At 48.7% G+C, this 21,831-nt stretch overlaps 1 protein-coding gene across 3 annotated transcripts in view; it reads right to left on the bottom strand.

The window, feature by feature from the left end:
• Positions 1 to 21,831, bottom strand: part of SLCO2B1 (solute carrier organic anion transporter family member 2B1) — a 48,140-nt gene that overhangs the window by 7,382 nt on the left and 18,927 nt on the right. For all 3 annotated transcript variants that reach the window (XM_010989645.3, XM_010989627.3, XM_010989651.3), the window contains 4 exons: positions 19,572 to 19,762; positions 6,330 to 6,429; positions 3,838 to 4,195; positions 1,445 to 1,607 (listed from right to left, as the gene is read on the bottom strand). In XM_010989645.3, coding sequence (XP_010987947.1) covers positions 1,445 to 1,607; positions 3,838 to 4,195; positions 6,330 to 6,429; positions 19,572 to 19,762 — 812 coding nt within the window. The remainder of the gene's footprint in view (positions 1 to 1,444; positions 1,608 to 3,837; positions 4,196 to 6,329; positions 6,430 to 19,571; positions 19,763 to 21,831) is intronic.

The raw sequence follows: 21,831 nt of genomic DNA, 5'->3' as shown, positions 1-21,831 counted from the left end.
CAGTGCTCAGGGACCTATATCAGCAAGAGTTCACTGTCCTCTTGGAGATCCTTCCCCAGCTGCCAGGGTCTCAGGGAACTCAAACCAGGTCAGAACAGTGAGTACTAGGAGGCCGGAAAACCCAGGATTACAATTATTCCAAATGCAAACAGTTTACACAGCTCAGGTGGCACCTGGCTGGCTTCTGAAGCACCATCAACCAGGTGCTTTACTCTGTGCCAGCCACTGGGGCCCAGGTCTCTCCATGCAGGAGTCTTGGGCTTAGATGCTGATGCCCAGCAGGACACAACAGCAGGGGTTCCGTGTGATGGGGTGTGAGACTCTGGAGAGAAGGAGGCGTCATAACTACTAACCTGACACCACACCCTCACACATATGCTTTACTCCAGCCTTGGGGCCTAAGGAAGGTGAGTCCTGTCCCCACTTGTCCTTTGGGGTCAATGCGGAGAGAGGGGAGGGGGAGTCTGCTGGTCTTGGTGGCCTTTCTAAGATACACATAGAACACACTGCTGCTGCCCTCTTTCTCCACCTGTGAGTTCCTTGAGGGCAAGGCCCCTTGGCTCTGGGTTTGTCCTCAGCCCCTAGCACAGGCCCTGGCACAAAGGAGGGGCACCATGAAGGTTTATTGACTGACTGATTGACTGTCTGAATGGGTTCATTGCATCAGCCTCCCCACTGGTTTTCTTGTCTCCTGGACTGTGTTCTGTTCACTTTCCTCCGCACTGTGGCCTCAAATGTGATCAAACACAGATCTGACCTAGTCACTCCCCTGCTTAAAACCCACCCAAGTCTCCCCATTACTCCTTGGATGAAGTCCCCACTCACAGCCTAGCATTCAAGGCCCTTCCCTGTCTGGGCCTTGCTTACTCTCCATGAAACTTTTTTTCTGCTCCAATAAGTTCTTTGCAGTTTCTTGAAACACTGTACTTACGTGTGTGTGTGTGTGTATGTGTGTGCATGCCATGTGATGTGCTTGCTTCCGGAATCTCTGCTTCTGTTTCCCTACCCCCACCCCCAGCCCCCATTGCCTGGAAACCCTTCCTTAGTTTCCCTGATCATCCTTGAAGATCTAGCACAAATGCCACGTCCTGAGAAGCCTTCTGGGACCCTCCCAGATGGGCTGTATCTCCTTCCATCCTTGTCTATACTTCTCCTGCCCCTGGAATTCCTGAGTTATTTCCTTTTGCATCTCCCCTGCACAGACAGCTCAAGCCAGATCTGGCTCACCTCTGTGCTCTGAGACCTGGCACATGGCTGGACCCAGGCTGGAAATGAAAGCTTATTGAAAGAATAACATCCTACATCTGCAAACAGAAGAAGACAGACAACAGAGAGAAGAGCCAGAGAGTGAGAACATTCAGAGGTAGAGAGTGTGACAGGCACACAGAGATGGAGAGTGCAGAGCCCATGGGAGGCAGAGGGAGCAGCCAGAGGCCTGACCCACCTGGCGTTTGTCCGGAGCCTCCTGGACTACCCTTGTGCAGCCAGCGTGGCAGGGTGTGAGGTACTCCACACCGGTGCTGGTGTCGCAGACAGGGTTAAAGTCATCTGATGGGCAGGAACAGGGCTCCATGCAGCCTGGAAATAGCTCCAGCCCAGGCTGGGCACTATGGGAAAGAAGGCCAGCAGGGTTGGCCTGGCTCTCCCTCCCTCAGGCCACAAGCTGGGGCCACCTCAGCCCTGCAGCCCATCTCCCCACCCCCGAGAGCAATAGCCAGAGATTTCAGCTCCACACAGAGGTTTTTCACTGTCAGAGCTGCTCCATGACATGCAGTGGTGAGCCCTTTCCAATGGAACAGGGAGATGGGCTAGAAGCTGCAGGAGGCCTCCAATGGGAGAGGTGGGGAGTCGAGTCTGGACCAGAGGCTCTTCCAGCCCCAAAAGCCTACAAGTCTTTAAGCTGCTTCTGCAAACATCTTTGCTCCTTTTTTTAGGGAACATAAGATAAATTCTTCCCCAAATTTAGTCTCAGATGAAAAGTGCTTTTTTCTCAATTAGCTGGATTGCTTCTTTTTCTTAGAAAATTCGAGCTATATGTGTGGGACCCAGTCAGGGTACCTGAATAGCTGGGGATCTCCAACCTGATCCTGCCCCTCTCTGCCCCTCTCAGTTTCTCCATCTGTCAGCTAGGCCGGTCCCCCTTGCCATCACCATCCTGTAGTCTCATGACCTCTCTCTCACTCTCGCTACCCTGTTCACTGTCCAGGGCACATTTTAGTCCCACCCAACTCCCTCCCAAGGGCCTGCCCCCTGGTCCCAGGAGTGCCCCTTCTAGTTGGCCAGGGCAAGATGGGGTGCACAGGGGCAGGAGATCAGAAGAGAGGCAACTTCACCTCTCTGAGCCTTGCTCTCCTCATCTGTGAAGTGGGGATAATGGTAGGACCCATCCCCAAGATCCTGCAAGGGTTCAGTGAAACGCAATACGAGAGGAGCGGGTGTGTGGGAGACCTTCGGTCCTTGGCAGCTGTCCACACCACTAGTTGTGCTGGAGTATGAGAAGTTCTCCTGAATTTGCTCAGCTGGCCCCCAAAGGCTTCTTCAGTGAATTAGAACCCAAAGCTCAGTGAATAAATCGCAAGAATATAGTTGAGAACATGGGTGATATGAGATGTCAGGGTCAAGGTGAGAGGCAGAATAGAGAAATGGGGCATGTGAAGTAGACTGACTTTTTCCCATTTACCTTTTTTAAAAATTTTGGTAAAATATTCATTTACTTTTTACTCTCCAAATCACCTGAAGGCCCTTTTTCCCTCCTGAGACCAGGGGCTTCATGAGGGCCTGGCTGAAGCCCCACCTCTGTGCCTAGAGAGGGGCTCTTCCCACAGATGGCCCTGCCCTAGACCTTTGGGAAAAAGAGAAGGGACAAGGGAGGAGGGAAGAGGGAAGGGAGATGGGGGAGAGGTCAGTGAGGTGGGACCTGGGACACAGTGGGCAAGGGCTGAACATTTCTGGACTGAGGCCCTCCGTAGTCAAACAGAAGGAGACCCAGGTGTGGAAAGTTGGCACCTGGGTGGAGGGACGAGATACTGAGGGAGAGGAAGGAAGAGAAAGTTGGAGGATTCTAGCTGTGTGTTGGGCCAGCCTAAGCCTGGAGAAGTTCCTAGGAAAAATGAAATCATTCTGGAGAAGAGGCAGCAATAGAACTTGCAACATTCTCTCCAGAACGGCTCCCAAGGGGAGAAGGTCTATGTCTGTGGGGGGTTGGGGGGAAAGAAGGAAAAGGGAGATAGGCATCAGAGGCTTTCCTCCTGGAAGGTGTAGGCAGGCGCTGCCCCACAGACGTAGAAAAAGAACTCTAGAATTTTAGGGTCGTAGAACAGAATTTTAGCTCCCAGGCTCTAAGGACAAAGAATCTCCGAGGTCTCAAGGCCAACCCCTTCCAGGACGTAAGTCCCCTGTGCAGCATTCCTTCTGGACCCTGTTCGCCCCTTCTCTCACCCTCACCCCCCAGGGACGGATAGCTTGCTCCCTCCTGGGCAGGCCTTTCCTCTGCCTGGGGACAAAACCTCTGCCCCATCTGCTCTAGGCCCACAGGGCCTGACCACTCTGGAGATGCCATCCACACAAGTGGCCTTGCCCTGCCTCAGCCTCTACCCCTCCCCAGGCCTGAGCTATCATGCCTGTGAAGTTCCATCGCTACCCCTTCTAGGGGTGCCTGACACCTTCACTGGAGCCTTCAAGAGAGAAATTCCACTGCTCACAACTGAGCCAATCGGGGAGAGGAGGGGAGGGGAGATCTGAGGTCGAGGGTGCCCCACTGACCTGGCCTTACTGGACCACACCTCCGTGTCCCACCCTCCCCCGTGCTTATGCTGGTATACTCTCACACATACTCACTCAGGCTGGTGGTAGATGCCTGCAATCTGGTGGGTAGAGCAGCCCATGAAGAAGAGGGGCAGGCTGAAAAGTAGGCCGGACAGCGTCCCCAGCAGGCAAAGGGTGCCACAGCGCATGGGGCCCAAGCGGAGGCGCTTGACCAGGATGCCCCCCACCACAATGCCCACGATGGCCAGTGGGATGGTGAGGCAGCCTATGAGCAGGTTGGCATATGATGCTGTGATGGAGAACTGGCGCTCCAGGAACTTGGGCAGAAAAGTGGCCATGCCTGCCACCATGGATGACATGCACACCTGGGACAGGACCACCAGTAGGAAGATAGGGTGACGCAGGGTCCGCAGCAGCACTCTGGGGAAAACTGTTGGGGTGAGTGGGGAGAAGGTCAGAGTGGGCAGGCTGGCCATGCCATGTGTTTCCGTCCCATCCTGCTCCGTTCAGTTTAAACTGTTTCGTTCCTTCCATCCCATCTCATTCCATTAGGTCCATCCCATTACTTTTGACTCCTTTCCATTGAATTCTATTCCATTTTTGAAATTTGGTTGCATTTCATTCCATTGAGTTGGATTGCATTTTATTCAATTGCTTTTCTTTCCATTCAATTCTATTCAAAATGCGATTCCATACCATTATATTTGATTCTATTCCATTCATCCCATCCTATCTCTTTTCATTTCTTCTACTTATCATTTCATTTTTTTCCCCACTCAGCCCTTTCCATCCTGTCTTGCCGTAGCTCTTCCCAAGCCAACCCAGCCCTTTGTCTTCCCTTCTGTGCCCCTAATATGGGACATCAACCACTCCCGGATCTCCCCATTCCTAGTTTATGTTTCTCCATAGCACTTTACCTAACATACCATGCATTTTACACATTTAAAATTTAGCCATTTTATTGTCACCCCACCAGGATGTAAGCTCCATTTAGAGAAGGGGTTTTTGTCTCTTATGTTAATTGATGAATCTCCAGAGTCCAGGGTATAGCAGGCACTCAATAAATATTTATGCAGTGAATGAGAGAACGAATGAATGGACATACAGACTAATAGATGATGAAACAGCAAAGTGTTGGGGCAGAATCTAAAGCCTCCAGAGAAGGTGAAACCTGAGGAGGCCTGGTGCTGGGCAGCTTCCTGGAGGTAGGACAGAGGTAGGGCCTGAAGAATGGGAGGATCTGGAGAGGTGGAAGAGAAGGAATTCCTAGTAGAGACAGAGCCAAGGCAAAAGCAAGGAGACAGAAATAGAAGTGATGGCTCTAGCTTTGAAGCCGTCGCCTATCCTGCTGTGTACAGGTCTCCCTTGTTGCAAGTCTGCTAAACTGAAAGGCACATGACATTGGATAAGTCCTGAACTCTGGGCTTCAGGGCCTTCATCAGCAGGGGCAGCCAAGGTAATGGCCAAGAAGGCTTTGTTCTGACATGTGCGATTCTCTCCTCGCTAACGACAAGAGAAAGACATGTTTCTGCTCTGAGGAGGTGAGATGGAAGTTAGACCTAAGGTGTTAGGGAGAGAGGAGCAAAGGCCTTTCTAAGACGGGGCATCAGAGAAGCAAACCACTGCCAGGCTGGGCTGGTGGGGAGAGACGGCCCTGGGGTCCTCTAGGCTGAGTGGTGGGGGGCAGATCCCTTCTGTTCCTGCAGCAGCAGGACCTGGGCCTCTGTCACAGAAGATTTCTCTCTGTCCTCAGAACAGGGCCAGAGCCAAGCCAGCTGGTTCCCTAGCTCTCTGGTCCTGGCCAAGAACGGTTTCCTTGGGAGCCAGGAAATAAAAACAAAGAGTCCAGGCAGGGTGGCTTGGAGCTGGGGCTGTGGAATTCCCCCTTCTTCACGTCCCAAAACTGTCTCCTGACCCTAGTCCCTTGCTTCACGCAGTGCATTCAGCTGACACTGGGAGTGGAGAGGTGTGACGGACGCCAAACCTTCACCCCAGGAAGCTGCTCCAGCTTCTCTCCCTCCGTGAGCTGTCCTGGCCAGGAGTAGCCTGGGCTTGGTTCAAGCTGTGCAGGTGTCCTTATTGTACAGGTGAGGCCAAGAGAGGGGCAGGGACTTGCCCAAGTTCATCCAGGGAGGTCGGGGCCAGGCCAGGAGTTGTTGGGGGTTTTCCTGACTTCTGGTGTAAAGGCCATTCCTTCTTCTATTCACCCCACTCCTCACCCCACCCTGCATTCCTGTGCCTCTGGCTGCCTGACTCCAGAAGGCTCCATATCATGGACTGTTTCCTTCCCATTCTCTTGTGCTAATCACTGCAGTGCATTTTGTCCCCATTCTTTATCTTTTCAGCATCTGCAACCTGTCCCTAGAACAGATGGAAAATTCCTGGAGGGCAGGGCTATGCCTTTCGCTTAGATAAGGATGCCTGAAGAGAAACTCCAGGGCTGTCTCTAGCTCAGAGGAGGTCTTCTCCATTAGACAGGAGCTTCCCTTAGCTCAGCACAAGGTTTCTCCCACAGACATTCTCAAATGTCCCTCTGGCCTCACCTCTGGCCTGAGCTCACCTACCTTTAATGAACTGGGTCACAGTCAGGTCTGGGGCAATCTGGGCCAGGCCATCCTTCTCTGGGTTCTCCCCAGAGTTCTGCTCAGAGGAGGAGTCTTCACCCTGGGAAGACACAGCCAGGGGCAGTCAGCTGGATGCCAGGCTTTCTGCTCAGAGATGCTGTGAGCTGGAGAAGGGAACTCTGGGAGAGGAGAGGGTGGGGGTCTGTCACCTCTTCAGGAACAATAGGGGCCAGCTGTGTCCTATTTGTTCTTGGCCCTGTAGGTATTAATAAGTGGTTTTGAAAGTCTGGATGAAATTCCATGATTGAACTTCGTCATCAGCATTATTAACATTGTAATAATCACCAACATTACCATGAAAATTCCCACCACAACCGCCATCATCATCATTCCTATCACCTTAGATACCACCCTCATTTACGTCACCAATATCATCATGCATAAACAACTAATATTGTCCTCACTAATATTGTTGTCTCTAAATACCGGCACAATCATCATCATCACTGTCACTTGACCCTTCAGAATCACCAGCAACAACATCACTATCAGGATCACTAATATCATTATCAAAGCCTCTGACATCATTATCCCTACCACTGTCTCCACCACCATCAGCATCACCAATCTCTAGCTGAAGTTATTGCCACACCAGTATCTTCAGTTATTACATCACTCATGGCTGTCATCACCTGGAGAGTCACCAAAAGCAGGGGCCTCCAGCATCCATCCTGTTCTATACTGTCCACTGTGACAGGAATGGGACTAGGTCAGGGGAGGCAAGAGGCAACAGCCCCTTCCTCCTTTGGCTGAATCAGGCCACACCCAGAGAGTATTGTTCAGCTCTGTGCCCACACCATGAGGAAGCTCATGACCACTCTGGAGTGTGTCCCTCCACCTGGGTGAGGATGGCCTGTGTGAGAAGACTTGGGATGACACAATCACGGTCTTCTGATTGTATCATCAAGGAAAGGAAATAATGATAAATAATGATTAATAGTTACTAAGCACTTACTACCAGCCCAGTGCTATTTTAATGACAAATCCATTAACTCATTGAAATCTCACAGCAACCTTCTAAAGTCAGTACCATTATAATCCCTATTTTTCAGGGGATAAAACTGAGACACAGAGAGATGAAGTAATTTGCCTTGTCATACAACTAGCGAGTGATCTGGCTAGGTTTGAACCCAGACAGCTTGAGTCCAGGGCCTGTGTACGCTTGGCTGGTTCACCCTAAGGGAAGGGGGAACCAAAGCCACGGAGTGCTGGGCATTCTACATGCCTTGCTCTGACACAACAGTGTTTTTAGGCAGTACTACTAATGTGCACATTTTTTAGATGAGGAACTATGTCTTAGAGAAGTTGCTGCTGGTACAGGGTCATTTGAACAAAAGTGATCAAATAGGGTCTGATTTTACTACACTTTCCTGTGGAGCCTGAGACCAGGATTAGAAGCAGCAAGTTTCATGGAGGAAGACTGAGGCCCAGTGTGATAAGCAGTTTGGACGAGGCTGCCCTGGGAAGAAGTGAGTTCCTCATATCTAGAAGCATGCAAGCGCAGGCTAGCTTCCCCCTAGTCTGGGTGCTAGATGCCCTGGGGAAGGGTGAGTTGAGCTGGAGAACTCATCTGGGGTCTCTGGTTCTGCCTCTTCTCTCCCATGGAGCCTCTGTGAGGCCCCTACAGACTTCACTCTCTGGTCAGTGTCTGATACCTTCTCTTTCCTCTCCCGTCTTTTAAAAAAAAATGTTAAGGGAGCAAATACTGAATTTCCTCACATTTCGGAGACTCCATGCCAGCCCCTACCCCTGGGAGTGCCCTGTTCCAAGCTTCCTCCACCTCGCTCCCAGTGGGCTGGCTCAAGACTGGGAATTCAGCAGAGAAATTCATTCAAACATCAGTTCAAGTGTGTTTGTCCCCCGAGGGCTTCTCCCCTCCTCCTCTCTACGTTTATTCCAGCAGGTAATGGGTTCTTGGGTTTCCTGGTCTCAGAGGAGGTTTGTATGGGCAGAAAATAGTCATGGTTGTGTTAGAGCTGGCAGGTAGCTAGATATGAGCAGAGAAAAGAGGACATGGGCAAATGGCAGAAAACCATACATCCTATAAATAGCGGGGGTCCTGGGACAGACCAAGAAAAACAGGATCCTCTGGACTGATTGAAAAACCATACCTTCTGGGTTGATAAGTGTCCTGGAGGCAGAAGGGTGGGACAGGACAGGAATCCCAACCATCTGAATGTAACCTTTTGATCATTATGACCTCATCTAACTTCCCGATAAAGACTAAATAAGCATGAATAATCCCTCCTCCCCACCTGGGAAGGTGGAGCAGGGATGAGGATCAGGAAAGAGGACCCCAAACCCCTCCCCACCAATGAATATTCTACACTTATATAAGGAGCTTGCCAAGGAAACTTGGGGCAGCCACCCGCCTGGGTCTGCCTGCTCTTCCCTTGAGAGCGTACTACCTATCCCTTAATAAATCCTTGCTTTGCTTTCTTAACCTCCATGTCTTGTCTCTGAATTCTTTCTGCGACAAGACAGGAACCTCTCCAACCCCAACAGTTGCAAGAATTTCCTTCCTAGCTTTTGTTTCCAAGGCCTGACTTAATTGAGAGATTATATTGGGTGTTGTGGGAGGTATGAGGAGAGAGAGAGATCTCTGAGAATGAGAAGAGAAATGGATTCTCCTACAACTGAAAACAGAGACCAGTTTGGGGGTAGGCTCCCCCTCAGCAGTCTGTAGATTCTGTGAGCAGCAGGGAGCCACATAAGCCTCTGAGATAGAACCCAAGGAAGCAGCTTCATCTCTGAGGGGCAGGCTGCAGGCTGACCTAGGGAGCCTAGGGACCTAGGGAGGCTGGGCTCCCATTTCTCAGTCACACCGAGGTCCTCAGCTTTAAGTATGTTAAGGGGGACCATGAGGGTCAGGCTGGAGTGAGGCTGATGCCTGCTGATTGTGGAGTGGGGGTGGGGGTGGGGTGGGACCTCCCTTGATTCTAGGCAGTGTGTAAGACCTTAGGACCTTTGCTTCACTTTGGTGGGGGATCCCCGAGAAAGGCTGAAGTTAAATTTCTTGCTGATCCAGCAGAATGGGCATTCAGAGTAGAAGTTAAATTAACTTTCAGAGAAAATGAAGAACTAACTATCTTACACACACTTAGGTCTGAGTCAAATCTTGTTCATGGTCTCTCCCCTGCTGAACTCTGAGTTCTGCAAAAGCAGGGGCCATGCTTACCTTGTTCTCTGTCAAAACTTTGGTGCCCAGCACAGGGCCTGGAGCAAAACTGGATGTCTGATAAATATCTATGAAAAAAAGGAGTGCGAGAGACAGTTCCAACAGGCAGTGGCTGCAGGCAATTCCAGGCTCTTGGAAGAGAAATGAGAACATCAACAGGAGATGCTATTGTGCTGGCAGCAAGCTCTGAGACAGCTGCCGGTTCAAGGAGGGCAAAGAGTCCACACTGAGTGGTCCCCAGGGACCTCAGAGTAGAGACTACAGGAGTGCTGAGCCTCCTGAAATGTGGGCTGGTGGCTCCAGCTCCATCCTCACTGGAGACCTGCAAACAAAGGAGGCTTACACACCATGTGGGAGCAAATAAGTTGCGAGGTTAGGAAACTTACTCAATATCACACAACTAGAAAGAGGCAGAACTAAGATCTGAGCTCAAGCCTACCCAAGGAGAAAACTCATGCTTTATCCACTAAACCCTGTGAGTCAGAGGTGCAGGACTGGCAGAATTAGGAGGCACTTTAGTGGTGTGATGTGAAGGGACCTGAAATCTGAGTCTTATTTCTCTGGGTGAGGTGCCGTGGGTCTATTACTCATTTATATCTTAGAGCTGTGCTGTCTGATACAGCAGCCACCAGCCATATGTGGCCACGGAGCACTGAACTACGGCTGGTCCTAACTGAGATGTGCCGTAAGTGTAAAATACACATTGTGTTTCAAGGATTTAGTGTGGGGGAAAAAAAGAACAGAAAACATCTCATGATTAGTTTTTTATATTTACAATATACCAAAATGAGGATATTTTAAATGTGTGGGTTAAAGAAAATATATTATTAAAATTAATTTCTTTTACTTCTGAATGTGGCTACTAGACCATTTAGAATGACATTTGTGACTCACATGAAATTTCTTTTGGATATGCTGCCTTAAGGAGAATTAAAGAATCTCCTTACTCCAATCTCAGTCCTAGCCAAGCGGTGGGAGGGCCATGTGGGAAGGTGCTGGGTCCCCAGTGGAGAGGGTTGCTGTCCCAGGAACGAAAGTAGGAAGGGCGAGGATAGATTAACAACTTCCCAGGTTTCTTATCAGGGAGTGGCAGGCTCACCCTTCAGATAGGCAACATCTTATGAGTTCCTTGCCTGGGGTTCCTTGTCCTCAAGTAAACAATAAAAACAACCACAATGTCATCTGCTGCCACATGTTATAACCCTATGTGGTCTACACTGCACTTTCTCATCCACCCTGTCAATTAATTTCCACAACAGTCTGGTGTGGGGATTATTATTGCACCTATTTCACAGTGGAGGAAACTGAGGTCCCCAAAGGGGAAGTGTTACCCAGGGAGTAACTGGCAGAGCAGGCTCTATTATCACTCCCCTGCGCCCACCTTGCCCTCTGGGGTTTGGTGATGGGAAGAGAGGGACAGACTTTCAGGGGCAGGAGTCAGGAGGACAACCAGGGAGAAGTGAAGTTTAGGATTTTGGGGTTGGATAGACAGAAAGGGAGAGGTTATTTGAAGCAGGGGCATAGTACCAGCAGAAGAGTGATGGCGGGAAGAGGCGTGTTGGGTGCAGGGGGTTGGGTAGGAACCAACCTGACTACAGCCAAGAGCCTCTCAGGGCAGGAACCGGGCAGTCAGGAGGGCCGGGCTGAGGGCCTTGGGCTTTCTCCTGTGGGTGCTGGGAGAACTGACTTTCTCTAACCTTTGTCTCTGTGTTCTCCAGCAGTTTCCGCCTCTCCCCTCACATCTGTTTTGAGGACTCCTGACTAATAGCAGGCTCCAGAAACAGGAAACATAGTGCTTCTGCTCAGACTTTGCCTCAGAGTTCAAACCATCTGGGCTGTGGTTTGCCCAGGTCAGCAGGTCTGGGCTGAGGAAGCTGGTTAAAACTTCCCCTTTGGGGCTGTGTGCTGACTGCTGCAGCCTTCAGGACCCAAGATGCTGTGTGTGGTCCACAGAAGGCCCCACTGCCTGCCAGACCTCCAGGGATCCAGGATCTGTCCTCAGAGGAAGCTGAGTTCCTCGAAGCTCTGGGCAAAGGCTGTGTGTGACCTCAGCCCCACAGAGCCAGCACTGCCGCTGGTGGGTAACGTGGAACTCTCTGCCAGCCCTCAGCTTCCATCATATATGGCCACAGGAGGCAGCCAGAGGGATGGGATTATCTGCTTAACTTCCTATCCCCTACTGCAGGGAGACCGTGTTTTCTAGCAGAGTTCCTGGACTTCTGAGCTTCTGTGAGGGATGCGATGTGCTTTTGGCTCTCTTACAATGGGACTCTTGCAAGGGGCCATGCCTCTGTTCCGTTTGGCTACCAGAAAGCTGAGGACCAAATAAGGAGTTTATCTCTGTTCTCTCTCTCGTTCTGATAACCTTTTGCTGTTATTTCTATCTTCCTGTTTCTGGGTCTGGATTGAGTGACTCAGCACAGGCCCTACAATGGCTCTTCCTAGGCCTGAATCCCAGCTCCACCATTCACTAGTCATTCTACCAGGTTTTTTAATCTCTCTGTAACTCGGTCCCTCGGGTGTAAAACAGTGGTAATAACTGAACTTATTTCATAGGTGGGTTGTGGGGATTAAATGAACAAATTAATACAAACAGCTTAGAGTAATACATGTTGGCCTAATTTCCCACTGTCTTAGTAGTACTGAATATGTTCGGTGTGAGCTACCTCAAAACTTTTATAGAATATAGTGGAAGCAGGATATAAAAAAGCACCTAAAAAGAAAAAAGGTAAGGTTCCCATTATTTTTCCTCTTAAGCTTGATCCGTGCTAAGAACAAGCTCTTCTGGTTAATGAGCCTGCATGTCAGGTATTGAACCACCCACCTCACCACTTCAGCTCATTTCTTTCTTACAAAATCCCCAAGATGTAGATGGTAGGGTTATACCCATTTTACGGATTTGAGACTTAGTAAGTGGCAAAGTCAGGAGTCACACCTGGGCCAGCATGCTATTGGCCTTCCTCCCTGCCACTGAGGGATGCCTCAGACACTGAGGAAATGCTTGCATGATCACTTCTCTTCTTTAGCCTCAGTCTCCTCCTCTGTCAAATGATGGTGTTGAACTAGATCAATGTTTTTAAAACTGACTTTTAAGGAAACCCTCCTACACTGTTGGTGGGACTGTAAATTGGTATAGCCACTATGGAGAACAGTATGGAGGTTCCTTAAAAAACTGTATGATCCAGCAATCCTACTCCTGGGCATATATCTGGAAAGGACAAAAACTCTAACTCGAAAAGATACATGCACCCCAATGCTCACAGCAGCAGTATTTATAATAGCTAAGATATGGAAGCCACCTAAATGTCCATTAACAGATGACTGAATAAAGAAGTTGTGGAATATATATATATATAAAATAGAATGTTACTCAACCATAAAAAAAGAATGAAATAATGCCATTTGCAGCAACATGGATGGACCTAGAGATTATCATACTAAGTGAAGGAAGTCAGAGAAAGACAAATATTACACAATATCACTTATATGTGGACTCTAAAAAAATGATACAAATGAACTTATTTACAAAACAGAAATAGACTCACAGACATAGAAAACAAATTTAGGGTTACCAAAGGGGAAAGGCGGGGGAGAGATAGATTAGCAGTTTGGGATTATCAGATACACTCTACTATATATAAAATAAACAACAAGGACCTACTGTATTAAGCTGTAATGGAAAAGAATCTGGAAAATATATGTATATGTATACTAAATCACTTTGCTGTACACCTGAAACTAACATTGTAAATCAACTGCACTTCAATAAAAAATAAAAATTAAAAAATGAAAAACAAACAAAAAAGTCCTACTGTATAGTGCAGGGAACTATATTCAATACTTTATAATAACTTATAATGGAAAAGAATCTGAAAAAGAGTGTATATATGTATAACTGAATCACTTTGCTATACACCAGAAACACATTGTAAATCAACTATATTTCAATAAAAAAGAAAACAAAAAACAAAAGCCAAAACTGTTTTTAGCAACAGAACCCTTTTCCTAATTGAAATTTTACTCAAAAGACTGGTATAAAAACACTTAAAGTAGAACTGATCTGTTTGAAATGTGTGGGGGCAGGGGAGGGTGTCCTGCTGGGGGACACCTCTCCTCAATCTCCCTGTGGTGGCATCCTTGGGGTTCTATGGGGTGCAGTTTGAAAATCACTTGAGCAGATCACCCCAAAATGCCCTATAGCCACAGTGTTGAGGGGGCTCTGATTTGTACCAGGCCAGGGAGAGGAAGGCTCTTTCCAGCCCTTTAGGGCCAAGACCTGGCCTGGTACAGACTGGTGCAGGGGGAGCTGGTGCTGGCCAAACTCTGAGTACAGCCTTGATCCTCTCTGGGCCTCAGTCCCTCTGTAAGTTGGAGTGGGGGTTGAACTGGATGATCACACAAGTCCTCCTACCTTAAAGAGCTAAAGTGGTGTGAGGACGGAGTCACAAAGCCTGGGTCACCAGGGATGGGAAGGACACAAGAGGGTTCCCAAGCCGGCCAGGAAGGGTCTGGAGACAGTGCCAGCAAGGGAGAGACACCAGGCACAAGGAAGATCCAAGTCACCTCAGACCTCGCAAGGCTGCAGTGGAAACACAGAATCCCAGGGGAGCAGGAGCCTCCTGGCTGGGCAGACCCCAATGGTCTGGCCCTAAGTCCTGGGTTTTAAGGGCCATTGCCATTGCTGACTCCTGTCTCCATCCCTGAACATCACCCCCCTGCCCCACTACAGTAGCACACTGAGGTTAATGACTGGGAGACAATGGATTTCATAAACTCTTAGACTCTTGGGTCAAAATTGTAGCCATTTAGAAACATGAATTTTGCCGGGGAAGTATGGCTTAGTGGTAGGGTGCGTGCCTGGCATGCATAAGATCCTGGGTTCAATCCCTAGAACCTCCATTAAAAAAAAAAACCTAATTACCTCTCCCCTACCAAAATAAATATATAAAATAAAAATAAAGTGATATTATTTAAAAAAAAACATGAATTTTGGGAGACAGAGGCATTTGAGGCATAGAATCTTAAGAATGAAAGAACACAAATACTTGAGAATCTTTAACTACTAGACACACAGAACTTTAAAACCATGTAATCTTAGAATCCCAGACTCTGGGAAATGCCCCAGAACAACAAATGTGGAGGCTCCTGGGAAATACGAGAGGCCAGTGGTGCTCAGAGGCTGGGCAGGGACAAGGGATCTCCATGGACAAGGCCCTTCTCAGCCCCTGGCCCAGCCCCGAGGGCAGCAGCTCAGAAGGACCTTAGGGCTCAGGGAACACAGGAAGGCTGCTGGCTGAATGGGATCTTACAGCCACAAGGATAAGTGGGGCCCGATGACCTGCGAGGCAGCCCTTAGGAGACCATCTTTATTCCCTGGGCTCTGCACTCCGCAGAGCCATCTGACAGGAGTCCTAGGACTTGATAGGACCTTAAAAACTGGCTGATTGTGGGAGACTGAGGCCTAGATAGAGATGAGGCCCACCCTGATTCACTTCTAGAAAGATGTCAGGATGGCCACCTGAGCTCTGATGTTAAAGATACATGGACAGAGCTAAAGGCAGGGAAGCAGAGCTCCTGCCCCTCCCAGGCCTGGTATGGCCTCCCCCATCCCCCATCTCATAGTCTTATCTGTAGAGACTGTTAATGCTCCCCTCCACCCAGGTAGAGAAAAAGCACTGGCCAGGGGGGAAAAGTGAGCTGTCATTCAGCCATTCTCAGTCTGTCTGGCCTTCCTTCACTACCTGAGAGCTCCTTGGGGTAGGGGCTGTGGGATGCACCCCTCTGTGCCCCTGTGAAAGTGCTCATGTATTGCTCCAGAGACAGGGAGCCATTTAGAGGAGGCATCATTGAACCTGTCAGAGCTGGGAGACCTTGTCTAATCCTCCACCCATTGTACAGACAGAGAGACTGAGGCCAGAGAACTTCTCCTGGATACCAGTAAAAGCTGCATTTAATTCTAGGAGGGTATTTAGCAGACCCCTGAGCCTGGGAGGGGAGCTTGAAGGGACTTCAGAAATAGTCCCCCCTTCTCTTTCTTCCTCTGCCTAGTCCCAGTCCCTCCAGAAGATACATATCCCATGTTTGAGGACCTGGACTTTCTGGTTGCTGATTTTGCCTAATTGGGCTCTTCCACCTGGTCCATCCACCTCTCCATCAGTGGCCTGAGTGGGCTGGGTCAGCCCAAGCAACTGCAAACAGACCCAGCCAAGGCAGCCTCAGGAGGCAGGGGAACAGTTCTTCCCACATCAATATTTATTGCCTGAGAGCTGCTGGAAGCAGATCATCATGTTCCCAGCCTTGGATTCTTTTTTAAGAACCTCTCACCCCCTTCCCTCCCCACTCCCCCCATCCCTGATGCACTGACAGAATGAATCCAGACAGCCAGACAGGTTCACAGCTGGGGAGCCAGGGTTTCAAGGCATCACAGAGACACAGCTCTTAAAATCTGAATCTCTGCATCACAGCAGCTTAGACTCAAGGAATCGTGCATTCTCGGAATCTGAGGCACAGAGAATATTGCTCCAGGAATCTAACCCCAGCATCTTACACAACACAACAGAGTGGGGAAGTGACTTGCTCAAGGTCATATGACTGACATGTGACTGAGCCCAGCAATAGCCAAGTCTCACCCTTGTTTCTTTCTTTTGCTTTTTTTCCTTTTTGTGTGTGTGTGGGGAAGGTAATTTTATTTATTTATTTATTTATTTATTTATCTATCTATCTATCTATCTATCTATCTATCTATCTACCTATTTATTTATCTATCTATCTATTTATTTGTTTATTTTTAGTGGAGGTACTGGGGATTGAACCCTCACCCTTGTTTCCTCTACCTATTCCACCCCATAGCCCAAGTATGGGACTGAGCCCTTCTCTGTTCAAATTTAGGAACCAACTTAAAGATTACCCGTAACTAGCAATCTAGTTTCTTCCCTCCCTCTATGATCACCCCCACTTCTAAGAACTCTTCCTCAAGTTCCAGGAATTCCCTCTCATTCATAACTTGGCCTGAGCTAGGCAGAATTGGGAAGGACCATCTGTGGTTCCAAGCAGTCTTCTTCCCCTGAAACTGGTCCCTCCCCTGCCTCTGAGGCAGCAACAGCCCAGCCCTTCACTGTCTCTGGGATGCCCATCCCACAGCAGAGCAAGACCCGGCTCTGTGCAGGTCCCCTCTTGTATGGTTCTTGGACCTACCCCCATACCCTGCCTGACTGTCAGTGCACTAACCAATGCCACAGCTGTCACATCAATCACCCTGTCCCCAGCTGCTCTTTGCACTCTCCTGTCCCTTGCAATCCTTTCTGTGCCTACCACCTGGTGATAAAGCCACAGGACTCCCTACTTACCCTCCTTCCAGGGCTACCCACTGCTCTTGAACTTGGCAGGCAAGGCTTTTCATGTTCTGGCCCCAGCTGGCTATCCCAACATCATTTTTTGGTCTCCTTGGCCCCATGTATACAACCTCTGTTGCATCAGGGGGTGGGGGATGGAGTGGTAGGTTTGCAGGGCAGCTGGGTCAGACAGACTCAGGTTCAAGTCCCAGCTTTTCTAGGCAGAGACATTTTCAGTTCTTCCTCTTAGGCCCAAACTTTCTTGCTATAATGAGGCCCTATCTCACATTATGGCAAACATATTCAAATGAACCAAACTGCCACATTAAATAGAATTATTCTTGCTACAAAATATTTGACAATATATAAATTGTCCCTTTGAAATTAGAATTAGCAACTTAACAACAACCAAGTTCCTTAATTTATAATTGTTTATAATTTCTCAACAATTACCTCCCTGTAGAATAATAAGAATATATATATATTCTGATTCCTGGCACAGAGCTTCTAAAACTCTTGTAAATAACGGTGGTAGGAGAATCTTTTGTTCTAATATTTAGTTTTTGACTCCCGTTCCTGACACAGGGCTCTTGAAATCTTTGTAATTTCCTGAGTGGTAAGAGCATCTGACACTAAGCACCTAAATCCCTTGGAATTTCCTGAGTGATAAGGACATCTTTTGTTTTAATGAGGTAACTCTGGTAGGCTCCTAGATGAGGCTGGTCACCAGAAAGCCCAAGCCATGATTGGAAGCTTGGAACTTTTATCCCCCTGCCCCCAATTCTACAGAGAGGGGAGAGGGGCCAAAAATGGAGTTAATAATCAAACATGCCTGCAGGATGACGCCTCCATAAAACTCCCAATAGTATGAGGTTTGGGGAGCTTCCAGGTTGGTGAACACATCCATGTGCTGGGTGGGTGATGCACCCCAGCTCCACAGGAACAGAAGTTCCTGTGCTCTGCACCCTCCAGACCTTGCCTTATGCATCTCTTCATCCGGCTGTTCATCTGTATCCTTTATTGTACCCTTCATTGTGTAGTAAACTGGTAAACGTAAGTAAGTGTTTCTCCAAGTTCTGTGAGCCATTCTAGCAAATAGTCAGATCCAAGGAGGGGATTGTGGGAATCTCCAATTTGTGGTCAAGTCAGACAGAAATTGTGGGTTACCTTGGACCTCCTACTTGTGACTTGGATCTGCAATGGGAGCAGTCTTGTGGGACTGAGCCCTTAACCTGTGGGATCTGATGCTGTCTCCAGGTAGATAGTGTCAAGACGGAGTCAAGTTGTAGGACACCCAGTAGATGTCACAGAGGATTGACCAGTGTGGGAATAACCTCACACATCTGGTCACAGAAGTATTGTGTGTGTGGGTAAAGGAGAAATACAGGAGTATTTTTCCTTTACACTCCCATGTATGGGGAAAAAGAAAATCTAAGGTACAAATACCAGAATGTGATGAAATGTGTGTTAATTATTAAAGAAAAATTAATGAAGCTAACAATAAGTTCATACTGTATAGCACAGGGGACTATATTCAATGTCTTGTAGTAACCTATGGTGAAAAAGAATATGAAAATGAATATATGTATGTTCATGTATGACTGAAGCATTATGCTGTACACCAGAAATGACACAATATTGTAAATTGACTATACTTCAATAAAAATATATATACTTCAAAAAATATACAAAAAATTACTGAAGCTGACATTAATAAGACATTTCTATTTTGTCATTTTCTTTTGTATTTTAGACCCAATTTACTGTTTTTCAGGCTTCATATTTTTATGGGTCCCTGGAAAACTTAGAGGCCCTTGGCCTGAAATCATCTCTCCTGCCCAGTGGTTCACATGGTCCCGCCTTCTTCTACCAGCTGTGACCTTGGGGGCATCCTTGCAACTTCTGGGCCTCAGTGTCCTCTTCTGAGGGAAGACCACTTGCCCCATGAGCCGAGCAGAGGGATTCAGCGAGACCCCCCTGAAGTACCTGGCCAGTTGTTACTTGTCAAAGAGTCTCTGTCCTGACCAGGGTATGCCTGTTTTAAGGGTGAAGACCACGTGTTGAGCCCATGTCTAGCCTGATGCCTGGCCCCAGGAGGCACTCAATACATGTATGTCCCCTCACTGTCCCTGGAAAGACCAGGTTAATTTCTACAGCCAAATCCTTTGCCCAGGCTGTTTCCACACTAGAAGGCCCCTCCCTGTCCTTTCTGAGCTTCTACATGTCCTTCAAAGCCCAGCTCCCTTCTCTTCAGAGAAGTCTTCCCAGACCCTCTTGCACACCCTCCACCGCCTCCCAGTTCTCAACATTTTCATAGCACGTTCAGAATCTACCAAGCACTTTAAGTGACAAGCATGAGACAGGAGGGTGATGATTAGAGCAAGGGGCATGGGCTCAGACAGGCTTGGGTTCTGGTCCCAGCACTGTCTGTGCTGGCCTTGTGATCTTGGGCAGGTCACTTCCATCTCTGCCCCTTGATCTCCTCAGCCATGGAAAGGGGCAGGAAATATTCACTGTGCAAGGACATTGTGGGGTATGTGATGAAGCCCGGACAGGAATGGCTTTGTAAGCTGTGAAGTCCAGTGCCCGGAGGGATGAAGTTTAATGCTATAAAGGAGGACATGTGGATGAGGGCTGAAGCCTAGACTAGGATGTGGTGTGGAGGGGGCTTACTTTGTTGACAGGTGCTTCTGAAACTGCCAAGCCCTTTCGCCAGAAGTGAAGCTCATGCCCCTCCTTGGGCATCTCCTTGGGAAAGAAGAAGTAGGGGATGGCAGCCAGGGCCACTGCACCAGCAGAGATGAGGAAGCCCAGCCACCAGGCACCCACCCATCGGGGGTCCTTTGAGGTCAGGCTGATGCCACCTGGAAGAGAAGACCATGGTGATGTTAGGGTCAGGATGGGCTGTCACTTCTTGGCCACCACCCTGGGACTGACCTCTGAGACAGGAGGTGACCTGGGCTGGAAGACAGGGGACCTAAGTTCCAGTTGTGGCCCTGCCAGTTATGTATGTGACACTGAGCAAGTCCCTGACCCTTTCTGGGCCTCAACTTTTTCAACTACTAAGACAATGTGTGTCATGGTCAAGGTTATGGACTTTGGAACTGCACTCCTGGGGCTGAATTCCATTACTAACATAACCTTGGGCAAGATACTTAACTTCTTTGTGCCTCAGTTTCTTCCTCTGTAAAATACTGAAATTAGCGGTAACCTACATGATAGGGTTGTTGTGAGACTCATAGAAGCTAATACATGTAAAGTACTTAGAATAGTGCTGGAACACAGAATGTCTGTATAAGTGTTTGCTTTTTGTTTACTGTTACTATTGCAGTTATTATTATCATTAAACTAATGCTTAGGACGACACTTGTGGTTCTCAGACCTGTGTAATGATTAAAATCACTAGGGGTGCTTGTCAAAATAGCTGGCCTTACTCAACACCAACTTCGAACTTCCACAGGATGGGATGGGAAGGTGGCCAAGGAATCTGTACCTTTTACAAGTTCCCTAGGTGATCTTGATTCCCCTCCAGGTGTAATTAGGAGAAGATTATCCCATATGTACCACCTCCTGCCTGGAGGACCCACATCTCCCATCAAATCTCTTGACCCCAGGACTGAGTTGGGTGCCTCCTCCTTCAATTGCCAAAGCATCTGCAAGTACTTTATAACAATACAAATCAGTAATGACACCAACCTGAATGGAGCTGGTTCTCAGGTGCTTAATTCTGAGCTCCTCCTGGACAAGGGCCAGAGTACGCAGTCAGCACTCAACAAATGTATCTGTAAAGCTGGGGGTGGAGTTGGCTGTTGAACTGATTCCCTCCTCCACTTATTATTCCCCCGGCTTCTGTGCCAGGCTGGAGAGAGGCTGGAGCCTCAGGATGGAGCCATGTGTCTCCTCAAATCCTCTGCTTCTCACATACCAGTCTGTGCCTGTGGTGGACATGATCTGCCCAACCCATGAAATCCCCCAGTGAGAAAGAAGGATCCTGGAGGTGGCACATTGGACCACAGGAATGCCACATCTGCCTGTGGAGGTGCCACAACTGCCAGGATGATGTCAACAGAGCCAGAAGCATACTCCTTTCTCCTGAGCTGGAGTGTGTGTGGGAAACTGACTCCCTGACTCTCAGGACTATTCCATCAAGGGAGACAGGAGTTGCAACCAGAGCCCACATTTGGCTCCTGAGCCCAGCTTTCTAGAAGGAAGGGAGGTAGGGTAGGGCTATCCCTAGTGACTCTTGTTCAGAGCTGCCTAGACTTGTCTTGACTAGAGGTACTCTTGGGCAAAAGCCAAAGAACAAGAAATACTGTCTGCATGTCCATCTCTCCATACATGTGTCACCGGAGGCTTCTAGGGCTTGCTGGAAAATCTCCAGGTGAAGGATTGGACATCTGAGCAGCAGGAGACAGAGGGCAGAACTGGAGGCTCAGGCTGCTTGGTGGGCAGATGAGATGCCACAGTGACCTGGTCTAAAAAGAATCCACTCCCACTCCCACCAGGCGCCAGAGCTCAGGGACCTCCAACACTCCTCCCTCCTGGCTGCCTTCAGACCAAACTTTGGTCCCACTCCTTGGCCCACCCTCACCACTACCTGGACCAGAGATTTCTGTTCCCCAAATGGTGCCCTTGGCACAGGTTGCCAGGCTATGAGATGGTCAGAACTAGACGGGTCTTCAGAGGTCACCCAGTAGATTTCCCAACCGAGATGGGCCCAGGGTAGCTGAGTCCTACTCTGAAGTTCTGTTCAGCATGCCAGTGTCCTCCCTGTTTCACCTGGGGCTTGTTGCCTATAAAGATGGGGGTGCCCTACAGGACAAGAGAGTAGTGGCTTTGTCTGCCCCACAGTGTATCTAAACTGGGGCTAAGGGAGCTCAGAGGTGGAACTAGGTGAAAATTCGTAACAATAGAGGCAACAACCACAACTCCC

This window comes from Camelus dromedarius, chromosome 12, assembly GCF_036321535.1.
Source record: "Camelus dromedarius isolate mCamDro1 chromosome 12, mCamDro1.pat, whole genome shotgun sequence".
NCBI lineage: Eukaryota > Metazoa > Chordata > Mammalia > Artiodactyla > Camelidae > Camelus > Camelus dromedarius.
The sequence above is the reverse complement of the archived record's forward strand: the minus strand, read 5'-3'. Positions and strand labels throughout refer to the sequence as shown.